This window comes from Anabrus simplex, chromosome 2, assembly GCF_040414725.1.
Source record: "Anabrus simplex isolate iqAnaSimp1 chromosome 2, ASM4041472v1, whole genome shotgun sequence".
In the NCBI taxonomy this organism is placed as follows: Eukaryota; Metazoa; Arthropoda; class Insecta; order Orthoptera; family Tettigoniidae; genus Anabrus; species Anabrus simplex.
Genome location: NC_090266.1, coordinates 715419944 through 715446227, shown reverse-complemented (window position 1 = coordinate 715446227; position 26284 = coordinate 715419944). Strand labels below are relative to the sequence as shown.

Genomic DNA, 26284 nt, shown 5'->3' with positions numbered 1-26284 from the left:
TGTTTCCTGGCACCGATCTGCAAAAGCTGACACGATGTTGTAAGCTTGCAGCTGTTTCTGGACGTGGCCCTCGTTATCTCGGTGGTCACGTTCCGGCCCCCTACTGAGTAATCCCTTGCTAATTGGCCCTTTCTTCATGTCTTGACATTTGTCAATACACGGTTTCATTTCCAATACTGAGGCCTCTACAGGGAAATATCCTCGCGCATCACAATCCTAAGTGTCTTCCTTTCATTCAAGCAGTACAAATATGGAGAATTATGTATGTCCCTATTGAGCCCTACTAATAGATTCTTGTCGCTACGTTAATTTAACATTTTGGCGTACGTTTTTTAGTGGTTCGTACCGGACGTAAAACAACGGCTAATCCTCGCTACGCCAGTGCTGCCTCCAAATTAAGGTCTTAATGTAACTAACCTTTCAGTCTTATCATCATCCATTTCCCTTGTCCACCTCCCACTGGGTTGAAATGCTCATAGCACCTTTTCAACTTCCTCTATACAACCACCATTCTTTCTCTTAACTGTGTTATAATACTAATAATACTAATCGTGATTATTTTCAACCACCTTATTCTGGGTCTCTCTCTTGCCCTCCCTCCTATTTGGGTTTCCATCATGTACTTCGGCATACTCCCCTTTTTCATCCTTTTAACATATCCAAACCGTCTAAGTTTATCTTTCTCAGTTCTTCCAGAAAGCTTTTCCATGTCCATTTCCTTCCTGATGTCCTCATTTCTTACTCTGTCCTTTCTTGTCTTTCCTATCATACTACTTACAGTTTCATTTCATTGGCCTGGATTTTACTCTTCTGTCTTTTTGTCAGTGTCCAGGTCTCTGCTGCATATGTCAGTATTGGGCAGTAGTACAAGTTATTCATCACCTCTTTACACTCATTGGTACTTCCTTACTCCACACCAGGCTACTCACACTCCAATTGATAGAATATATTTCCCTGTTGAAACCTTCTACTGATCTCTACATCCAGCCCTGCATCCTGCATCAATTTGCTTGCCAAGTACTTGGACCTCTCTACAGTTTCAAAGTTTTGTCCCTTTATTTTTATAATTTCCTTGACTTCCCTTTCTCCTCTAATCAACTCTTTTCCAGGCTGATTTTCTTTCCATAATTTTCAGTAATATTACTCAATATGTTGAGTTGCCCTTGTTTGCTCCCCATACCACAATATCATATGTCCCCATATTTTACCTTTGTCTCCTTCACAGTATCGTCTGTAACCATTATGAATAACAGTGGTTATAGCACACTTCATTGTTGTAGTTCCTGAATATGAGAAGGGGTGTAGGCAAGATGATATAGTGTGAGGAGACAGAATCCAAGAGTGAAATCAAAATGAAGAAGTGGAAACGGCTGTCACATGAATGAAAATGGGGGAAAAAAGCAGGTCTGGATGAATTTGTTCTCCCCAAATGTGTCTAGACCCTGCTGCAACAATTTTTGTACGTTGCTCGCACAAATTCTATAATTGATTTTCCAAATCTTTCGGTTCCATTATTTTCCATGCTTTTTCCTCCGGATGCACTATCATGAGCCTTTTCTAAATCACGGGTTGTCTTCACCATATCTCTTCCGTATTCCCATTGTTTTTCTACTAACTGCCTCATAGTGAAGATGGGGTCTAGTTTTCATCTTCTATTTCAAAAGACATATTACTCTTGTAATTGTCCTTCCACCTTTCTTCTCATTCTCTTTTCTGGTACATTTTCAAATATTTTTGCTATCTGAGATACGAGTGTGATTCCTCAATAATTGTAGAAAAATTACAGACCACACTTACATTTGGGAGATGTGGGTTCAGACTGCAGCGGTGGCCCAGAAGATGGTTTTTCTGTGTTTTTTCCCATTTTCGCACCAGGCAAATTCTGGGTTTGTATCACAATTAAGGCCATGATTCCTTGCTGCCAGTTTTATCTCCCAGTAGACACTTCATCAGTGAAATTATTTTTTAATTAGCTATTCAATGCACAATATATCAGGATATTTTTATATTCTAGTAAATTGATGTATCAAAATATAGCACAGCCTAATATAATATGATTTGATCCTATCAACTAGTCTCATTAACGCAGTTTGAAACATCCATTTGATTCAAAAAATAATTTTCGTCTGACGTGTAACACTAAATTTGTTTGTAAGTTAAGATTGCTGTTAGACATTATCTTTCAGAGGAGCTACATCCATTTTTGTTTTAAACACAGAAATTTGAATAGTTCTACTAGTAAAACAATCTCTATATATAAAATAGCTTGTCCTGACTGACTGACTGACTGACTGACTGACTGACTGACTGACTGACTGACTGACTGACTGACTGACTGACTGACTGACTGACTGATTCATCATTGCCGAGCCAAAACTACTGGACATAAAGAAATGAAATTTTGAGGATATATTCATATTAAGATGTAGGTGCTCGCTAAGAGAGGGTTTTTGGATATTCCGTCGCTAAGGGGGTAAAAAGGGGGGTGAAATTTTAAAATGAGTGTATCTATATCACAAAACTTTAACAGTTTACAGATGTAAAAATTGGTATTTAGAATCTTCATTAAAAATAAGGAAACACGTATTTTTTTGTATTCAGAAAATCCCAATTGGAGGGGTGAAAAAGGGTGAAAAATTGGTCGAATGCCTTTAATCAGGATTCCGGTTCTTATATCTCAGAAACTCAAGATATTACAGACCTGAAAATTGGTACTTTTGATCTCTTTTAAAAATAAACACGTATTTTTTTGTTTTGGGGAAAACCAATTAATGGGAGGGTGAAAAGGAGATGGAAGTTTTAAAATGAGTGCATCTATATCTCAGAACTTTTAAAGTTTACAGATGTAAAAATTGGTATTTAGAATCTTCATTAAAAATTAAGAAACACGTATTTTTTTGTTTTCGGAAAATCCCAATAGGAGGGGTGAAAAGGCGTGAAAAAGGGGTTGAATGCCTTTAATGAGGATATTTATATCTCAGAAACTGAAAATATTACAGACCTGAAAATTGGTGTTTGGAATCTCCTTTAAAAATAAAGAAACACGTATTTTTTTGTTTTTAGAAAATCCAATTAATGGGGGGTGAGAAGGGGGTTAATTTTTAAAATGAGTGTATCTATATCTCAAAACCTTTAAAGATTATAGATGTAAAAATTGGTATTTAGAATCTCCTTTAAAAATAAAGAAACACGTATTTTTTTGTTTTCAGAAAATCCCAATAGGAAGGGGGGAAAAGGGTGAAAAATGGGTTGAATGCTTTTAATGAGGCTACTTATATTTCAGAACCTAAAGATATTACAGACCTGAAAATTGGTATTTGGGATCTACTTTAAAAATTAAGAAACAGGTATTTTTTCGTTTTTGGAAAATCCAAATAATGGGGGGTGAAAAGGGGGTGAATTTTTAAAATGAGTGTGTCTACATCTTAAAACTTTAAAAGTTTACAGATGTAAAAAATTGGTATTTACAATCTCCTTTAAAAATAAAGGAACATGTATTCTTTGTTTTTGGAAAATCCAATTAATGGCGGTTAAACAGGAGTGACATATTGGGTGAATTTTTTGAAAGACTGTATCTACAGAATATCTGAGAAATGTAAAATGTTAGACGTAAAACGTGTGTATTTGGAATCTCCTGTAAATGTAAAGAAACATAGGTGATTTATTTTTGGAAGCTCCATTTAAGGGGAACTAAACAGGGGTGAAATTTTAAAATGAGAATTTCTACAGTATCTCAAAAAACTCAACACGTTACAGAAGTAAAAAATGGTATTTTTAAATCTCTATTAAAAATAAAGAAACATGTATTTTTAGTTTTCGGAAATACCACTTGGGTGGAGGGGGGGTAAAAGTGACTGAAAATGGTGTTGAATTCTTTTAATTAGGCTACTGATACCTCAAAAATGAAGATGTTACAGATGTGAAATTTGATATTTGGAATCTGCTTTAAAAGTAAACACGTATTCTCGGAAAATCCAATGAAGAGGGAGGGGGGTGAAAGAACTGAAAAATTAATTGACTTAATTGTATGAGAATACATACATCTAATAAAAACTAAAGTTGTTACAGACGTGACCATTGGTATTTGGATCTCCTTTAAAAACAAAGAAAAACGCGTTTTGGGGGGGACCCATCTTTGGGGGCGGGAGTAAAAAACATTGAATTCCTTTCATGAGGACACATAAATCAAAAACTGAAGAAGTTAGAGTCTTGATAATTGGCATTTATAATATCCTTTACTATTAAAGAAACAGTATTTTTTGACGGATTATTCACTTGGTGGGGGGGGGGAAGGAGTGTGAAAGGAAGTGAAAGAAAGTGAATTATTTTTATGGGGATACTTATATCTCAAAACTGAAGGTAATAGACGTGAACATTGGTGTTTGGAATCTCCTTTAAACATAAAGAAACACGCCTTCTTTTAATTTTTTTTGGGGGGGGGTTGTTATTAAACTTACGGCGGTGGGGTGTAAAAGGAGGTGAGACCAATTGATTTTACTGTTCATAATGTACTTATGAGGAGCCTCCTTTGCTCAGGCGGCAGCGCCCCGGTCTCTCACAGCTGGGTTCCGTGGTTCAAATCCCGATCACTCCATGTGACGTTCGTGCTGGACAAAGCGGAGTCGGGACAGGTTTTTCTCCGTTTACTCCGATTTTTCCTGTCATCATTCATTCCAGCAACACTGTCCAATATTTCATTTCATTTGTCATTCATCGATCATTGCCCCAGAGGAGTGCTTCGGCAGCCGGCACAATTCCTATTGTCACCGCTAGATGGGGCTTTATTCATTCCATTCCTGACCCTGTCGAATGACTGGAAACAGGCTGTAGATTTTCGATGTACTCATTCTGATCATAAATCGATCATTTTTAATCGTTCCTGGGTTCATTTTCAACAGCCATCTTTTCCTTCGGAGAACGTTCTTAGATTACAGTAGATTCTCCTGGCATATAAATAAAAATTTAAACACATTTGAAATAAACGATAGGAATACGATTGACCGTCAAATTGTTCACCTCTATAATAACGTCAATAATGCACGGAAGTCAGTCATTCGTATCATCAGAAAACCCGCACACTTGCCTACCCACCACAATGGTGCTGGTGACATTGTCAACAATGACAATGGCAGCAGATGTAATTTACCGCCAAGTAGCGGTCTTGCATCTTGCTGTGGGGTCCAGAACATCTAATAATAATAATAATTATGTTCTGGACTGTCGTCAAATGTGCGGACCGCGCTGGAAACGGGTCCTGGACGGGTAGTGACTAAGAATGCAGTCCGGCGGCTGGTTCAGTACCGCCAAGGCACCCAAGACAACACCACGCCGGATCTCCTGAAGGATTTGATCCATATTAAAATTGCTTATGCTTGCCGTAACCTATTAGAAAACGAGTCAGATTGCGAATTTTGGCGGATTCTCGCAGAAATCGAGTCGGATCGCGAATTTCGGCGGATTATATATCTAAAACTATAAGCATTCAAATGTAAATTTAAGTATAATACCGTAGCGAAGCACGGGTATCTTGCTAGTCTTTAATAAAAGAACAAAGGAGAGTCATGTATATTACTTTCCCTGCCCAACTGCTGCATTGAACTAAACTGCTGTTCCTAATAGGCTGTTTCCCATTGGACCCCTTTCACAGATTAATCTATTATAATTTCTATGTGGCTGCCTTACACTAACTACTAATCAGTTTGATGTTGCTTTTTTATTACAACTCTTGACATGTCAACTAAAGTTCCAAATTTTCACAAGATTGGACCACATCAGTTTTTGTACCAATACACAAAAAACTTCTTCAAGGGAAGGATTTCAACATGGACCTCCGAGCTGGTAGGATTGCACCATATCACATGCAACCACATCATTAACCAATGCCTAAAACCATTCATTCAGCAAAAGATATTGCAAGAATAATCTGGGTTTGTTGAGGGTAATGGAACTGGTAAACAGATACTCAGTATCACCTCGTTGAGAAAGCGCAAAAGCATAACTTTCCGATGCTGACATACTTCCTGGACCACTCCCAAGATTTTTGACTGTGTAATTTGGGGGCATCAATTGAAAGGTTCTATCAGCTATGGGCAATCCACCTCATCTAATTGAAATGATCAGAGGGCTATATAACAGTACAGTGAAGGTTGAGGTTGACAATGAGATGCCCCAGACATTTCATTTGTCCAAAGGTTCATTTTTGTCCTAGCTATTCAGTTTATGTGGAGAATATACAGGGTGGTCGGGAACAACTTGAACTGGGTATATGAGTGTTAGAGGGGTGGTCATTATGATAAATAATTTGAAAAAAAAAAAAAAAAATCTGTTGTAGATTGCCAATCAGATCGCTTTGCAGGCAAATTCAAATGGGCTTTACAAGGCGATGTTGATAAATCTGCATGTGTCTTAAGACTGACTTGAGAGCACCAATCGAAGAACAAACTTCTCCAAGGGAAGGATTTCAACATGGATCTCCGAACTGATAGGATCGAAACATAGCAAGTAACACCAGCTGAAACCCGTGGTGTGTTTGTGGTTGATGCTAATGTCTCGGCAACACCGCATCGCCAAAGCCCATTGATTTCGCCCACGAAACAATCTGATTGGCTAATTTCATCCGCTGATAAAATGACTATGGTGGGAGATATCTAATTAATTTTTTAAAAATTATTTATCAAAATGATCCACCCTGTATAATGAATGAAGAATGAATGAATGGGAAGACAGTGTCACCATTGCTGGAAGAAAGACAAAGTAATATTTGATTTGCGAATGATACTATGCTATTTACAAGTAGTGAGGAAGGAAGTTCATCCTAACAGATCTGCTCTTGGATTGGAGGTTAACCTGCAAAAGTCAGAGTTGATGGTGTTCGATTATGGAAAGTAGCTTTACTTCACTGGCAGGCTAGTGGACTATCAGCAGTTGGATGAGTCTTGTTTAGTTAAGCTCACTCTTGAGTGTTATGGAATCTCTGAACCAGAAATAAGAAAGAATAGCATGTCGACACACAACAATGGATAAACTAAAAGTGGTTTGCCATAATGGAGTTATATTGCAGAATGAAAAATTCTCTTTAGTCATGTATCTTGTGTGCTCTGTATTTTTGTACAAATGCAGAACTTGGATTATAAAATTAGCGAAAGGCAACTTATCAATGCATTTTAGATGTGGTGCTGGAGAATGCTACTACTGGTGTTGTACACAGAGAACAAGTATGTTAATCAGGAATGCAGTGAGAATTCACATTTCATTCTCATTGATGTATTATTTTAAAAAATTTCAATTCCTATGCCACATAATAAGGCGGTGAGCTGATAACATTGGAAAAATTATAGTCCATGTAGCAGTGAACGGGAAAAGACACAGAGGAAGAACGCCTAGTAGGTGGATAGATCAAACTAATGAGATCAGCTATATGCCTATAAGTAAAATGATTAAGGTTGTGGAAGTCCGTGAAAGATGGCGACAATCGAGCGAATGGCTGCACCCTTTGGTTCACATAACTGCTAACTTGCATTTGAGAGATGGTGGGTTCAAACCCCACTGTTGGCAGCCCTGAAAATGGTTTTCCTTGCCTCTCCATTCTTACACCAGGCAAATGCTGGGGCTGTACCTTAAAGCCGTGGTTGCTTTCTTCCCACTTCTAGCCCTTTCCTATCCCAATAAGACCTATCTGTGTCGGTGTGACGTAAAGCATATTGAAAAGAAAAGTTACTACAGGTGGTCCAGTCTTCCAGGAATTACAGTCTGTCCTGATGGATTCATGATGTTCAGTCATGAGTAAAATTAGTAGAGTGATGAGATGTTGCATACCTATTCACCAAATTCTGTCTAATCATCTATCTGTTTATATTAATGCAGCGTGTAATGAGCACAAATATTTCTTATCTTTCTTGTATAGTACTGTGTCTGAAAGTGTATGTGGTCAAATTTTTATGGCTAAACAATACTTTGTATATCTTGCTTGCAGGTTGGAAGATTTGATCAACAAACTAAATTTAGATGGAAGGGATGCATTCTTGGAAGCTATAAAGGAAGCAGACCGGCGAATAGAAGAAGAACGTCAAGCTCATATGGATGTAGCAAAGCAAGGCGGGGGTGGTTCAAATGGCCAGGGAAAGAGCAAAAATAGTTGTGCACCATGGACTCCAGAACAGCTTCAACTTCTCATCAAAGCAGTTAATGTTTTTCCAGCTGGAACAAATCAGAGGTAATATGTGCAGACTTAAACAACAATTTTGATTATCTCAATAAAGTGTTAACTTGACAGTGTAACAAAGTTTTTTTTTTTTTTTTTCAAAAGTAGTGTTGCTTACTGCTTTACTTTGTAGTGCTATCCGGCACATTTTAAATTACATTCCACCACTCTGCATGTTTTTGTATTGTCTTGCTGTGTTGTAATGATGTTCTTGTAGACAGTTTTCTTATCACAAATTTCATTTTCATATTCATCATACTGTAATGAGACTGATGCAACGCCTGTCATTTCTCCACCTTTCGGAATTGGTGGTAGTCGTGGGAGCGGGGCAAGAAACTGGATTAATCACTTGCTTTGATAAAACCCAGTTTTGGGTATATGTAGAACTGCTTTTTAATGAATATCTGTTAATTAAATAGGGGTTTTGTGTAATAGATTGATTGTACTAAATGAAATAACAATATAATTGTGCCCTAAGCTAATTTAATTAGGGATGGAAAAGTTGATCAGAGAGTGTGACCAATAATAATAAAATTTCATGTGAATATTGTTAACCTAGAGAAGCCCTCATGAGGCAGACCCTCCTGCTATGTATGGGAAAATGCCTGCTGTTGTGGTGGAGAACAATGTCATCTAGTCAAATCCCTGGAATTAACAATTTAAGATAAAAAAAAATACCTGACCCAGCCAGGAATGAAATGAAGACCACTAGGCTGACTGAGTACTGTTTGTGGGTGCTTCAAGCAGCTTTACAAATGAAAAATTACATGTATCCTCCTAATTCAATACAAAACATAATTCCATCATTAGATGGAGCAAAAAAATTCAAACATGTTTCGACTCGTTTGAGCCATCTTCAGTGAAATAAGGGGTTTAAAGTAATCTACATAATACAAGATAAAAATGTGCTAAAAACATAATGAAGGAACAAAAGAGACATGACGGAAATAAAAACAATAACAATATACAATATTTACATCACTAGATGGAGCAATAAATAACTCGCTGAGACAAATTCAGTTATTTGTTTATTTATTTATTGTATTTATATCATGTCAGAAGCATACATAAGTTTAAAATTAAATATAAGGAGAAAACATAAAAGATAATATAAATACTTCAAGGACGAAGAGCCATATTAAACTACCGTATGTGAGCGCAAAACCTTGCAACATCTGGTGCATTTGGCTTCGCTTTAATCAGGTCTTCTGTTGTGCAGCGGAATGGGCATGAACTATGTTGCAGCAAATGGGCTGTAGTCTGCTCTTCTCCACATACACACAAGGTACTGTCCACTTCGAAACCCCATTTCTTCTGGTTTGCCCTGCACCGCGTAACACCAGAGCACAGTCTATTCAGTGCTCTCCAATTCACCCAATCTGTGATATGGCCAGGAGGGGGTTCCTCTTTTGGGGTCATCCATTGACTGATCCTTGTATGTTGATTCCTGATGCGCCATTCTTGAATTCTTGCTTGCTGCGCTGCTCCTGCAAGTGTTTCAGTTACTCTCAAGAAGCTTTTCCTAGACTTAAGCCGCTGGCGTGGTGGCTCATATCCAAACAAAGGGTGGGCTTCCGATGTCAACACCTTTCTCTTTTCTTTCTTGGCTGCCACTTCACGGCGGATATCGGGAGGTGCTATCCCTGCAACGCAATACACTTTTTCCAAAGGTGTAGGTCTCAAACATCCAGTAATAATGCGGCAGGTTTCGTTGAGTGCTACATCAACTGCTTTGGCATGGCAAGATTTGTACCACACCAGGCATGCGTATTCAGCTGCAGAATAGCAGAGTGAAAGGGCAGATGTCCTCACTGTGCCTGGTTGTGCTCCCCAAGATGTTCCAGTTAGCTTCCGCACAATATTGTTTCTAGCAACCACTTTCTGCTTGATGTTCAAACAATGTTTTCTGTAGGTTAAGGCACAATCCAGAGTGACTCCGAGGTACCGGCTGCTATCCTTGCCACATCGATGGTCTCAAACACTTTTGTTTTCGGAGCCTGGCACATCGCCTGCTATTCTGTAACTCAGACTGTGATTTGTTCTTTCAGGGTCACCCGTTCTCCCACTCTTTGCACTCTATACAGATGTTTTCTTTGACCACTAGCTATCTGAACCTGATTCGGTAGCTTGTGTAGTGCTGTTTGGTTCCTGATATGGCTGATGATTTTAAACAAATGCTGATACCTTCTGTCTTCAAACGAAATGCGGTTTGGAACCAGCGGCATGCGGATCATCATAACTGGTTCAAACAGAATAAACTATGGAATGATGAGATGACAAGCAGCCTGTAGACCTCGTTATCCATTTTATGAGGGACAGTGGCCTGTTTTATTGTGTTTAAAAGTGGTTTCTATTTGTTTTTAATTTTTCTCTAATTGTTAACTCCTCTTTTATTTTATTGACTATGTTTTGATCTGTCTATGTGTATTTTTAATTTCATTTAAATACATGAGTTTACTTCTGTGTCAGTGCCTTATTCAGTCTTATGGCTTCCTCTGTGGATCAGTGTCAGTGTTGGCCTCTTGATCCTAAGATAGCAGGTTCAAACCCGGCAGGGGTAGTCAGATTTTTGAAGGGCGGAGAAAAGTCAATTCGACATTCCATGCCGTACGATCCCGACATGCAAAAGATATCTTGTAACACATTTGGTGTTTACTCGACAAAATTCATTAACATACTCAGCCATAGACACTGCCCAAGAGAGACTCGGTTTACTCTGCCATCTAGTAGGCCTAGAGTAAAATGGACTGTCGAAATCGATGAGCAAGCAGCCACACGGTGTTGAATTAAAATGGTTGTACACGATAGCAGAGGTCATATAGTTATTATTATTTTTACTATCCAATTTTATTACATTTTACTCTATTTCTGATCATTTTAGAGGAAAATAAGACCTTGCGAATTAGATCCACTGATTATTTTAAATTCATAATAATTTTCCTCATCATTATAATCAGTGGTTTAATTTTAAATTTTAATCTATTATTTCGTCTCATCTTGTACCATCAGAAGCCAATGACCTATGTTTTTATGTATGTGTATTTTAATTTGAATTAAATAAAAATTTCTGTATTTATACCGCAATTCAAAAGCTTTCGCTGGAACTGCATTGTTTCTCCTTGATTGGGTAGCTTTTGGAAGTACGTCTTCATTGTCCAAGTGTCCCTTCTATATCTATAATCACATTATGAAAAATATAAACAGCCTTAACTATCAGTTCTGCTGTTCTGAATTTTCGACGAGAACTGAGAGCTGCCAGCAGTGTGAGCATGGATTGCTGCAGGGTAAAAGATCCATGGCAAGCAGCCTGACTATAGTAAGCAGCGAGGTGCTAGGGCGAGCATCCATGTGCCAGGAGCAAAGCTGCAGCATAAACGTACCCTAAAATCTAGTAATTCAATGGCCTTTATAAATAAAAAAACTAACTACCTTAGGAGGGATCTGCTTTCCTCACTTTAACTCCAAGCGTCAGTTCAATGCCTGGGCGATACGTAACACATACTTCACAATTTCTTCCTTGTTAATTACAACAAATATTGAAAAATGACTGAAGTTTATACATTTCTATCCTGTTTTAGGTGGGAAGTTGTTGCCAATTTCATCAATCAACATGTAAATGGAGGAAATACCACTAGGACAGCAAAAGAAGTTCTTTCTAAAGCTAAGGATCTTCAGGGCTCAGATTATTCAAAAAATATTCTGAAAGTCACTGCTGCTCAAACATCTTTAAATCATATAGGAAAAGACAGTAAAAATAGTATACCTAGCAATACTGCAACATCTGAGAGATATGATGGTAAGTACATTAATTCTCTTTGTGCATTTTGATGTATGTTTTGGTTTTCTTCTTTTACTAATTTAAGATGCTGCTGAATTTCTGATAGGTGCGGAGACTGGGGTGGGGGGATAGCTGTGCTAGGCTTTGCTCCATAAGATCACCACTGCTAACTAACAGCCATGTACTGTGCATCTTTACTGCAGATATCTCTGATGCACAAAAAACAACTTGAACTACTATAAGAACAAGCAGCGAAAATTGGATTACAAATCTCGTTTGAAAAAACAAAATTTATGACAGACATCAAAATTGCATCAAATGAACTTCTAATTGGCAATAACAAGATCTTTAGAGTAAACAAATTTAATTATTTAGGTGAATGGATTACAGCAAATTGTAATGAAAATAAATCTATTGAATCAAGACTCCAGAAAATGGAGATTGCTTTTCAGTTAACAAAAAATATATACAACAAAAAGAGCCTCTCCTGGAACTGCAAAATCCGACATTATACAACTGTAATCAAACCTGAAGCACTCTATGCTTCAGAGGCACTCTATCTCTAACACAAAGCACTAAAACACTGAATAGAAGTGAAAGAACATAAAATAATGAGAAAAATCCCTGGGCCAAGAACCAAAGATGGTGTACATTATCCAAAGCCTGGCACAGAAATATATTTTTTAAATCCCAAAATCGCAGACACAATGCGAATGCGAAGAATTCAATTCATGGGACACTTAGAAAGAATGGACCTGAACAGAGTAACGCTCAAAATACATACATTCATAAAGAACAAGGCTACTAGACCAAATTGGTACAAGCTTACAGAAAAAGACCTGAAGGCATTAGGATCACCAAACCTACTTGGCCGGAATGAAATCAGGAAAATCACTCACACATGGGGTTTCAAGGAAGAAGAGAAGACTACACAATACACAACATACATGGTCAGAGCTACAAAAACAGATCCAGTCATTGCACATAAAGGAATACTGGGCCAACAGTAAGGCTAAAAAGTGTTGATTCCATGTGGTTCTAAGCGACCCGTTTGAGAAGAAGAAGAAGAAGAAGAAGAAGAAGAAGGTGTTACATTTATTTATTTATTGATTGATTTATTTATTGATTGATTTATTTATTTATGTATGTATCTATCTATCTATCTATCTATCTATCTATCTATCTTGTAGTCACATTCTAGTTGATGAACCATACGCTACAGCTGAATGACCCTGTAAGTGGTCATGAATATTGGGATACCAGGTGGTTCTGAGTCATGGCCCTCCTTGTGTTCAGGCAGCTAGGACTATGCAAACCACCACTAATCCCTAATCCACTGGAGGAGAAATTCTTTGTGACTATGGGTAAATAGGGTAGCATCCTGCTTTACAGAATTTACAGAGCTCAGAATGTTTTAAGCAGGCCTCACACCTATGGGAGTAATGGAGACCCACTTCCATTTGACAGGCGAGGGTTTCCTGGGAAACAACTTACCGAACTAACTTTTTCAAGAGAGGCATTTGGAAGTTTCAGAACATCATAAATAAGGTTTTATTTATGGGCAGTGGAATATTTTTTATTTTTATTGTAGAAGTGTTTCATGTGTAAGCACAATCTGATACATTCCTATTATTTTTGTGATGCACAAGAGGGAAGAGGAATGATATTTATTAAATGAATTTGTGAATGTTTAGCATAGAAACTAGGGAACATGAGAGATTTAGACAATACTGCTGCTATGATGATTTATCAGCAATACATGCACAGTATCATTAATTTTCAGTAATTGCATCATCCAGGACTTAGTCTGATGCAAAATGATATTAAAAAACTTGGACTTGTCATTATTTTGCATGGAAACTGAAGAACGTGAGAAACAACTGCTACCATGATAAGAAATCAATATATGCACAGTATCATTCATTCTCAACAACATAGTCATGTAGCACTTCATCTTATGCTTACAAAACATAATAGAATGTGACTTTCTGGAATGGCATGTGCTGAAGGTGGTGGTGTATGTCCTGCAGCATCTCCCTCCGCAATTGGCCTGAATAAATTGCTCAGCTTAGTGAGGTGCCCCATTACATGTAGGAGAATATTGTTTGATTTCTGTCCTTTTTTGGGGATTGCATGTGTGTTGGTCACCGTGGTGAACAAAGTTTACCGCATCATCAGAAAGGTTCCACAGACGAACGTAGCACCTGTCAGCTGTGAGATGTTGGGAATGGTACACAAAAATAAAAATTAATCCTCTTACTATTGACAGTTTTGTAAGAAGTTCAACCATTAATACGGATTCAACAATGAGATCCATAGTCTGTAATGTAGGGAATGGTACGTACTGTATAATAAGTTCGAGAGCTTCTTTGAAGTTACAAACCTCTATCACAGGGTTCCTATCATCTTGAATGTCATCAGTCACTGAATGCTTCATGTAGATTTCACTGAATGCTTCATGTAGATTACTTCAAGTTTTAATGCCTCTTTTATGGGTTTATCCATACTTTCTTCATTCGCCATCACCCCTTCTTGATTTTGGCAAATGCCCTGTCAATGGGCATGGAACTGTGTCCAGGCATGGGGTAATAAATATAAATATTGTTATATTTTGTGTTTACAAAATAGTGCCAAATTCATAAATGTATTTATTCACTGTGCAGAACAGTTATTCATTAAGACATGGAGGCATTTTGTACTACTAAGAACCCTGTAGTTATACCTAAGCAAGCAGCTCAGGACTTCATTTGGACCCTTGTCACACTAATGCTCTACATGTAAGATCCATGGTAGCATTACCGGTTTCCAAGCCTGTGATTCTAAAACTGTGCAGTCATAATGGTGTTTGTAATACTCCTGTCCAATATTAGTGACTGGTAGCGGCAAGTTCTTTTCAAAGTCGAAGCATATTCCCGCTAACAAGTCAAACATGCACCACACTAGTCAACTTCACATGATTATGTTCCTAATCTGTACGTAGGCTATCATCAGTGGTTAATTTCACTGTCACAGGGACTGGGTGTATGTGTTGTCTTTATCATGGTTTCATCCTTGGGTGTATGTGTTGTCTTCATCGTGGTTTCATCCTCATCATGACACGCAGATTGCCTACGGGCATCAAATCAAAAGACTTGCATCTGGCAAGCCAAACATGTTCTCGGACACTCCCAGCACTAAAAGCCATACGCCATTTCATTTCTTTTTTAGTCAGACGTAAAGCAAATAACATTATTACAGCTTTGGTGACAGCTGTAACATGAACTGAGCGTCTGAAACAAACCGATTAACTGGCGGCGTTAGGCTTCTTGCAATTAGTTCTGTAGTTGCGTTTCGCTTAAGTGCGGCCAGTATCAAGTATTCAGGAGATAGTGGGTTCGAATCCCACTGTCGGCAGCCGTGAAGATGGTTTTCCGTGGTTTCCCATTTTCGCACCAGGCAAATGCTGGAGCTGTACCTAAATTAAGGCCACGGCCGCTTCCTTCCCACTCCTAGCCCTTCCCTGTCCCATCGTCGCCATAAGACCTATCTGTGTCGGTGCGACGTAAAGCAACTAGCAAAAAAAAATGTAGTTGGGTTTTCTCCCACGCAAACTGTTTCCCTGGGCTAGGTGGTGGGAGTTTATCGGAGCAAAATCTCCTGTATTAGCTGCCTACATAATTAACTGGTTGGAGTCCAGATTTCCTAATATTGGTGCGACTTCACCAGGCAGGTATAACGTCAATTCCCCTCGTACACATTTAAATTAAGCTCTCGGCTTCTTTAGCACTATATTGGATGGCGGAAAATCGACATTTGGCTGTAGTTTGCCATGGTTCAAAATATGCCTCAGAAGGATATTTTCCTATGACACACTTTCACATTTTTAATTAAACAGACAGCACTTAGACCATTGATCGTCGCACAGATCATTATTAATTACTGGCAGTGAGGAGCAACTGAATTTGCGTGTAAGAAACTTTCACCTGGTAAAATGAGCTGAATATTTTTTCCGATGGGCAGGGCACTAATAATTTTCTCCACTCTTATTGGTTGGCCGTCTTTTCTACATTCAGACTTTTGAACTTAACCACTCTCCTCAAGGGGTATTGGGCATATCCTATCCTTGTTTCCCCATCATTTTTCTCAGTCTTTTATCCCAACCATCGCTTTGGTGAGGGTGTCTTTCGGCAGCTAGCGTTTATTGGAGGACACTTTGCAAAATCATTGCAAACACTGTACATGACCGTAAGAGCTTTTGTTCGTTTAGGATTACTGCTGTGAAGTCTCTGCCAAGTTCCAAGCGAAATGTTCTTACTGAACTCAATCCTGGCTGAATTCTTACATGTAAAATAAATGAAATGAAGATTAAATAACACCGGGGAACAGAGTTTTTGTTGACTTAGATCTGAGATTTACTTTTTACTCATTTTTGCTTGGGGAATCCAAATATGACCAAAGTTTTTTCCTATCACGCCAGGTCTTTACTATACCGTGTACCCTCCAAAATCATTCAAATTGTATACGTAGAATGGAAAGTGAAAGAATGAAGTGCAATTTAAACAGCAATTTTGTTCACACAAAGGATATATTATTACTTACATACTTGCATTATCATTATAGACCATTATGCCTTTCAGCGTTCAGTCTGCAAGCCTCTGTGAATTTATTAAATGTCACCACAATCCTCTATTTGTAACTAATTCTCTGGCCTCATTAGTACTATACCCCTTATCGTTCAATCGTTAGAAACTGAATTTAACCATTGTCGTCATGGTCTCCCTCTACTCCTCTTGCCCTCCATAACAGAGTCCAGTATTTTCCTGAGTAACCTATCCTCCTCCATTCACCTCACATGACCCCACCACCGAAGCCGGTTTATGCGTACAGCTTCATCCATAGAGTTGATTCCTAACTTACCCTCTTGCTACTGTTCCCATCTATTTTTACCTGGGGTCATTCTCATTACTTTCGTGTCTGTTACTTCTAACTTATAAGATATCCTGAGTCCACCCAGCTACTGTTCCCATCTATTTTTACCTGGGGTCATTCTCATTACTTTCGTGTCTGTTACTTCTAACTTATGAATAAGATATCCTGAGTCCACCCAGCTTTCACTTCCATACAGCAATGTTGGTCTGAAAACAGACCATTGTAAAGATAGTTTCATCTTCTTATAGAATACTTTTGATTGCAGCTGTGAGCCAACTGCATTAGCTTTACTGCAGCTTGATTCCATCTCACTGACAATACTACCATCCTTGGAGAAATACTTGAAATTATCGACCTGTTCCAGCTTTGTATCCCCAATCTGACATTCATTTCTCTTAGATTTCTTACCTACTGACATCAATTTAGTCTCAGAAAAGCTCATTTTTATACCATACTCATTGAACCTATTTTCACGTTCCAAGATATTAGACTGCAGGCTTTTTGCACAATCTGCCATTAAGACCAAGTTACAGCGTAGGCCAGATTGCTTACTACATTTCCACCTAACCGAATCCCTCCCTGCCACTTTATACCTTTCAGCAGATGATCCATGTTATCATTGAACAACAAAGGTGAAAGATTACAGCCTTGTCTAACCCTGTAAGTACCCTAAACCAATAACTCATTCTACCATCAATTCTCAATGCAGCCTAATTGTCAACATAAATGTCTTTGATTGATATTAATAATCTACCCTTAATCCCACAGTCCCCCAATACGGCAAACATCTTTCCTCTCAGTACCCTGGCATATGCTTTCTCAAAATCTACGAAACATAACTGTCTATTCCTCTCGTAGCATTTTTCAGTTAGCTGGCGCATACTGAAAATCTCATCCTGTCAGCCCCTCTGTGGTCTGAAACCACACTGGTTTTCATCCAACTTCCTCTCAACCACTGATCGCACCCTCCCTTCCAAGATGCCAGTGAATATTTTGCGTGGTATACAAATCAGGCCACCGGGCGAGTTGGTCGTGCGGTTAGGAGCACACAGCTGTGAGTTTGCATCTGGGAGATGCTGGGTTCGACCCCACTGTCGGCAGCCCAGACAAATGCTGGGGCTGTACTTTAATTAAGGCCACAGCCGCTTCCTTCTCAGTCCTAGCCCTTTCCTATCCCATCATCTCCATAAGACCTGTCTGTGTCGGTGCGACGTAAAGCAAATAGCAAACAAATCTGGGCAATAGTTGTTGCAATCCTTCCTGTTCCCTTGCTTATAGATACATGCAGTTACTGCTTTTGTCTGATCTGAAGCTAGCTTACCAACACTCCATGCTAATCTTATCACTCTATGAAGCCATTTCATCCCTGCCTTCCCACTATACTTCACCATTTGAAGTCTAATTTCATCCATTCCTGCTGCTTTATGATAATGGAGTTCATTTACCATCCTTTCCACTTCCTCAAGCATATTTTCACCAATATCATTTTCCTCCTCCCAATGAGCTTGGTTGTTCGCGACACCACCAGGAAGATTTCCTTTTACATTGAGATGATATTCAAAATATTCCTTCCACCTCTCCAGTGATTCCCTGGGATCTACTGTGAGTTCACCTGAATTACCCTAAACACTGTTCATTTCCTTTTTCCCTCTCTTCCTAAGATTATTTATTACTGTCCTGAAAGGTTTCCCTTCTGCTTGACCTAGCCTTTCCAGGTTATAACCAAAATCTTCCCACGACTTCTTTTTGGATTCAACAACTATTTGTTTCGCTCTGTTCCTTTCATCTACCTGCAATTCCCTGTCTGCATCAGCCCTAGTTTGGAGCCTTTTCTGATAAGACTTCTTTTTACGTTCACAAGCTTCTCTCACCTTATCATTGGACCAAGATATTAGCTATTTCTCATCTTTACACACAGTTGTTCCTGGGCATTCCCTTGCTGTTTCTCCTACAGCATCCCTGTATGCCACCCATTCTCGTTCTATATCCTGATCCTGCTTACTGTCCACTGTTCAGAACTTGTCACTAATCATATCCATGTACTTCTGTCTAATTTCCTCGTCCTGGAGATTTTCTACCCTTAATCGTTTGCAGACTGATTTCACTTTCTCTATCCTAAGCCCAGAGATACTTGGTTCACTACCGATCAGATAGTGGTCTGTATCATAGAAAAATAAATTTTAAAAAACCTGTACATTCCTAACAGATTTCCTGAATTCAAAGTCGGTTAAGATATGGTCTATTGTGGATCTGGTACCTCTACCCTCCCATGCATAGTGGTGAATAGCCTTATGCTTGAAGAATGTATTCGTAACTGCTAACCCCATACTAGCAGAGAAGTCCAGCAAATGCTTCCCATTCATATTAGCTGCCATATCTTCTCCACATTCACCAATCACCCTTCCGTATCCTTCAGTTCTGTTTCCATCTCTCGCATTGAAATTGCCCATTAGCACTATCCTGTCCTTGCTGTTGACCCTGACTACGATGTCACTCAGAGCTTCATAAAACTTGTCAATTTCATCCTTATCTGCACCCTCACATGGTGAATACACTGAGACAATTCTCGTCCTAATTCCTCCAACTGCCAAATCTACCCACATCATTCGCTCGTTTACGTCCCTAACAGAAATTATGTTGCGTGCAGTAGTATTCCTACCGAGCTCGATAGCTGCAGTTGCTTAAGCGCGGCCAGTATCCAGCATTCGGGAGATAGTAGGTTCGAACCCCACTGTCGGCAGCCCCGAAAATGGTTTTCCGTGGTTTCCCATTTTCACACCAGGCAAATGCTGAGGCTTTACCTTAATTAAGGCCACGGCCGCTTCCTTCCCACTCCTAGCCCTTCCCTGTCCCATCGTCACCATAAGACCTATCTGTGTTGGTGCGACGTAAAGCAACTAGCAAAAAAAAAAAAAAAGTATTCCCGATGAACAGCCCTACCTCACACTCTGCCCTTACCTTTTTAATACCCGCCAAGTACACTTTATAATCTCCTAGCTCTTCCTCGTTATCTCCCCTTACCCGAATATCACTTACTCCTGGCACATCCAGATGAATCCTCTATGCTGACTCACCCAGTTCTACTTTCTTTCTTCCATAAGCCCTATTAATATTGACAGCCTGTCAAATGGGAGTGGGGCTCCATTACTCTCGTAGGTCCAAGGCTTTTTAATATGTTTTGAGCTCGGTACAATGGGTACTAGGAAGGTTTTGCAATATGCAAGAACGGTTGGCTGGACACCCCTGTTATGGTGAAGGATGAAAAGAGGGGTGAAAATCGGTCTGGAAGACAGCAAGGCGCGACCTTCACACCAGTTGTTACCAAGCAGGGGGATTGAAAGCAAGTTAAGGTAGTGTGGTCTAAAGGTGAATATCGTGCAATTATCCACTACAATTTTGTTCATGGGTTAAATGTTGACCAGTGCCTGGAGGAAATGACTCGTGCTGGGGAAAGACTGTCCACATCGGACAACAATTTTCCACTGGTACAAAGAGTTCCAGGCGGGAAATTTTGTGGTTGAAGACTATTCTCGTTCTGGGCAACCGTCTGAATCAGTGACTGAAGAAAACATTGAAGCTGTGAGGATAATGTTGCAGCAAGAGAGGCGGTTGACATATCGGCAGATAGAAGAGACCCTCCACATCCCTGCATCAGCTATTCATTCAGTTCTACACGACCATCTCCATGTTAGAAAGGTTTGTTCCCTTTGGGTGCCCCATTCACTTTCAGAGGAACAAAGGGCACATCGAGTAAAATGGTGCCGAAAAATGCTAAAACAGTTTGAAAATGGGACTTCGCGTAATGTCAATAGCATCATTACAGGTGGCAAAACTTGGCTGTATTATTACGATGTCCCAACAAAATCCCAGAACAAGGTATGGCTGTTTGAAGATAAGGGTAGTCCTGTGATTGTGTGAAAGTCAAGGTCAGTGAAGAAAAGGATGATTGCAGTGTTTGTCCAACCCTTGTCCCGTTTCCCTACGGGGTCGGGTATGAGGTGAGATGAATTTGTCGTGGCGGTTTTTTATGACCGGATGCCCTTCCTGACGTCAACCTCATCAGAGGAGTTAATGAGAGATGAAATGAATGACGTGATATATGATAGTAGGGAGAGGGTGAAACCCGGTGCCGGCACATAGCCTACTCCTGTCGAATAGCACCAAGGGGTCTGCTCAAGGCTTAACGTCCCCATCCGACGGACGAATCACCATCAACAGCGTCATATGCCCTCACTCCATATGAGCACTGCAGAGAGGTTTGGAACTTAATCCAGGATGATTGCAGTATTCTTCATTAAACATGGCATCCTGACTCGGGTTGTGCTAGAAACACAAAGGACAGTTACTGCTAAGTGGTACAGTGAGACTTGTCTGCCTCAGGTCATCCAGGCTCTCAAGCAGCTCCGTCCAAGGTCACGGCTCTCAACACTTGGCTCTTGCATCACGACAATGCTACAGCATATCGTGCTAATGTAACAATGGATTTTCTTGCCAGATCAGGGTTGACTGTGCTTGATCAGCCTCCATACAGTCCTGATCTTGCCCCATGTGACTTCGCACTCTTCCCAGAAGTGAAGATGATGCTGAAAGGGCGGCGTTTTGCATCTGACGAGGTGCTTCTGGCAGAATGGGATCAAGAGTGTGAAAATGTAACCGAAGAAAAGTGGCAGAGTTGGTTCAGTGACTGGTTTCGACTTATGGAGAAGTGTATTGAGTGTGGTGGAAATTATTGTAAAAAAGTCTAAAGCGTTCACTCACATTGCAAAACTTTCCTAGTGTCCTTTGTATATTCATGAAGCAGGATGCTACCCTACTTACACATAGTCCAAGTGAGGATCTCCCCTCTAACAGATTAGGGACCACCGGTGGATTGTGTAGTCCTAGCTGCCTGAGCACAAGGAGGGCCATGACCCAGAATATGTCCAAGATGCCCACTCCTATTCCGTAGCTACTGGTATCCTGACTCTCTAATGTACACCTCCGAATGCAAGGGTATGCCAGGCATTCATAGTTTTTTTTTGTTGTTTTTTTTTTGTCATAATGTTACTACCCTGTGAGGATAGAAGGAATAACTGTATTTTTTGAAATCATTGTTATTCGCATACAGTCTCTTTAACATTTTTAAAAATGGAGTCTATCATTTTCTCCTGGGACCTCTGCTCCTTTTACTTCCTGTTCTTGTTGGTATCTACTCATCCATTTAAATTACATTGTCCACCATCTGAGGTGATTCTTACACATAGCTTCATTTGATGTATTCATTCAAAACTGGGCTTTAATCTCTTTTTTTGTACATATCCTCCAAAGCCCTTGCTTACCAGTAGCATCCTTATTATACTTGTATCTTACTTCACCCTGTCCCTTTACAGCAAAATTAGGTCTCTACATCCTAAAACTGACTGCTTTATGTTGCTACACTTTGAATCCATATTTCAATGGTAACTATCTTGTGACAGTTCGTAGCCTAAGTTCTTAAAAGGTCCAATAATGACAATGTAGCATCTTCCATTCAGCGTTCAGCCTTCATTTGCATCACTTTAATTTTTTAAAATACTCAGTTTAATGTTGTATTTCTAATAAGTTTCCCACATGCCTGGCCGAGAAAATTATAGATGATCAGGAAGTCAAACCTAAAATGGACATACATTTCAGAACAAAGCACTGTTTTGTTCAAAATTTCCCCCCTTGAGATGTTGCACACTTCTTTCTGATAAATTATTTGACACCAGTCTGGAAGAAACTGGCTGTATGGAAGCAAGAAGGTCTCAGATTATTTCACTTGAATATTATTGTATCATTAACATCTCTCTCTTTCATGCATAGAGTCTAATTTTATTTATTTATTTTTTCCCTCCAGATGATCTTGCTGCACCTTCTCCATGGACTGCAACAGAACAGCAGCTCCTTGAACAAGCCCTTAAAACTTACCCCAGTACTACGCCTGAGAGATGGGATAAGATAGCAGCTTGTATACCTTCTCGCAGTAAAAAGGAATGCATGCTAAGGTTTAAGGTAAGGCTGAGATTTATATATATATATACGCTAGCTGTAAGCCTGTCAGTGACAACATAATTTAGAGAGCGTACTAAGCGTAACCATTATGTGAATATAAAGGTGAGGTATAAAGGCATTTACAGTGGAAGCACTTCTTCCCTGTCGACACGGCCACTTCCTTCCCACTTGTAACCCTCTCCTATCCTTGTGTCACTGAAAACCTTTGATGTTTTAGTGCGACGTTAAACCACTCGCAAAAACAAATTCTGCCATGGAAACTCGAGCTCTAACCTATCTTTATTGTTTATCATTCAGTATCTTTGTATAATGCGCTGACATCGACAGCAGTGTTGAGTGCATTGTGAGGTTATTGGAGCCACCACAATTTGAATCTTTAACCTATATTTCACAGGATGTTTACCAAAGCTTGACTGAATTTTTGTACGTAGATGTTTAACTTAGTTGTAGTGCATATGTAAAAAGCATATTTTGTTGATGAATTCCCATTTCAAAAGAGTTATAATTACCAAAAGTTAATTTCGTTCGTGTGCTTCTAATCTCACAAAAGCAATTGGAGCAAGTAGACTGTTGCTGGTCTTCTTTATGAACCATATGAACTGAAGTTGAACTCAGAGATGACAAATATAAGCTCTGTTTTATTGACACCCTTCTCAGATTGAAAAAGTTATACAATATACATGAATAACATGATCATCAAAGTAAGGTAGGCCTATGTATCCAGTGTGTGATGTCTACTTGAGTTGGATTCTCCCTAATTTGAAAGTGTGTGAGGTATCAAAATTGAATGAAAAGTACACTTAGGGGCATGAGGTTTATATACAGTGGGATTCAGAGGCTCCTTCCAATATCTTATGCTGCAGCCCAATTAAGGTGCACATGGTTATAGGAGTGCTATTCACCAGCAGGCGTACTGTAAGGTACTAATTTCAATGAGCACATTTTGCACACTATTCTGAACCCTAGCCAAATGTATCATCCGTTCGCTAAACATGACTCCTTGAAATCATGTAGCAACATCCTTTTACCATGTAACTATGTTAATGTGTCATGCCTCGTGACCAAGTGTAACAAAGAGAGGAATCGATGCATAAAACTAGGTAACAGTGCCGTAATTAATGTCTTAAACACCGAACCCAATGGTGTATGTACTCTGCTCTTGTCCTACTACCAGCACGTTCCCAGCAGTGTAGCGTAGCGGATGTGGTTAGGTATTTTCCTAGCAATCGACAGAATGTGCCAGCGGTGGTTCGAATGCTGCATCGGTATGACATTTGAATACGTAAACACAGGCCAACATTTGCCACATTTAAAAAGTAGAATGACACTGTTATTCATATTGTGCCCTGCGCATACTCCGCTGGTTAGGGCCTGAATGTACTGTAATCTCGGCTGTCATTCAGCACGTTTGCCACAGAGGAATATGTTGACATGCTCCTCATTTATGGGGAAGCAAGACAAAACGCGTGAGAGGCATTATGTCTGTACCAGGAACGGTATCCCAACAGGTGACACCCGGCTGCTACGACATTCCACCATGTTGAAAGACGCCTAAGGACAAGAGGCGTGATTTCCAACCAGCCACCAGTTCGTGATAGGCCCGTTACATCGGGTGAAACAGAATAGGCCATTCTGAAGGCAGCTCATAATAATCCACACATCAGTACAAGAGCGATTGCAAGACAAGTGAATACCAGCCAGCTGTCCATCTGGCGAATACTGCATGAACATAAATTTCACCCATACCATCTTGAGCTACATCAAGAGCTCGATGGGCAGGATTTTGTAGCTCGAATGGTGTTCTGTCAGTGGCTATTAGGCAGGCTGGACATTGATGCAGCGTTCGTATGTCATATCTTGTTCTCAGACGAATCGCGTTTCCACAATAATGGGAACGTCAATCGCACAACATTCACTATTAGAGTACGGACAATCCTTATTGGGTGCGACGGGCGGCCCATCAGGTACGATGGGGAGTGAATGTTTCGTGTGGAATCTTCGGGGATCACCTGATTGGACCTTATTTCTTTGAGGGCCATTGGATGAGCCCACGCTACCTGCACTTTCTGCGTCAGGAACTCTCACTGCTGCTGGAGGATGTGTCCTTGCATGATTGTTTGACGATGTGTTTGCAACAGGATGGAGCTCCACCACATTCGACTTTGCCGGTTCGTAACCATCTGAATAAGGAACTGCCAGGGAAATGGATAGGACAAGGAGGCCCTGTTTCTTGGCCCGCCAGATCACCGGATTTAACATCGTTAGACTTCTTCTTGTGAGGACATTTGAAGAACGTCGTTTACATTCAAGCACCAGAAAACCCTGACCAGCTCTGGCAACTCGTCACGGATGCCTGCCTGGAATACATCAGCGCACGAGGCGATCTATTGGACACCGGGCCGGAATGTGCATAAACCAAAACGGTCATCACATTGAGCATTTGCTGCTATAAAGCATTGTCAGGGCAGTTGTGTTCTTATTTCCGGTCTGTATGTGTCCAGCCTGCTAACTAACTGCCCCTTCTTAGGGCCACAAACACATTCCTTCACACACAATTTGCATGAAAGTGGGTATTGAACTTACATTGCGTGTGGTAAGTATTAAGCAAATACTTTGAAAATTTGTAATCTTTGCCCCGGACTCAAACCTCGCACCTGACATGCAAGCCTGCTCATCCACACCTTTACCAACTACACTGCGGTTCCATATGGTGTACTGGGCAGCTTATAGTAAGTATTAGGTTTACTGCGGTCACAATATCAATTTAGTGTTTCTCCGGCGTGTCAGGTTCATATGATCTAGAAGGCACACACATACCTTCCAGTGTTTGATTACGAGTATAATATTACGGCATCCTATCATGGTGAAGTGGTAAATATCAAGATATCCGGTTGTATCGTCTGAGGATACCCGCAGGGCAGATGTATTCAGGATAGAATTAATTTTGCGGGTTGCATAAAACTACATTGAAAGGGCCGACTGAATCACACGGTATATAGCGGATATATAATTATAATAATCTGGTATCATAATTTCATCATGCAGTATCTCATCCATTTCAATAAGTAAATGGGTAGTGGATAAAATAGTAAATTCTGAAGTTTTAATAGTCCATTCCTTTGACTACAAGACAGCTGTATTAATAAATTAATGACATAATCACAATCAGAACTTCAGAGCAATTGGCTTTCTTCTTCTTTGTTTTGTATCTCTATAGATTATGTATTTTTGTGTGCATCGTCAAACTCTAACAGAGTATACGAAATTAATGAGGTCATGATGTGATATACCTGGGACTGGGAACTGGCCATAAGTCAAAATTTTGTCAAGATTATTCGTTATCATTAGATCAGTGAGGGTATCTGAAATAGTCGTAGTTGAGTGAA

General features: G+C 39.8%; 1 protein-coding gene across 1 annotated transcript in view; it reads left to right on the top strand.

The window, feature by feature from the left end:
• The window catches only part of LOC136863061 (dnaJ homolog subfamily C member 2), a 153538-nt gene that overhangs the window by 125251 nt on the left and 2003 nt on the right, over positions 1-26284 (top strand). The window contains exons 8-10 of the mRNA XM_067139391.2: positions 7973-8212; positions 11779-11996; positions 22744-22898. Coding sequence (XP_066995492.2) covers positions 7973-8212; positions 11779-11996; positions 22744-22898 — 613 coding nt within the window. The remainder of the gene's footprint in view (positions 1-7972; positions 8213-11778; positions 11997-22743; positions 22899-26284) is intronic.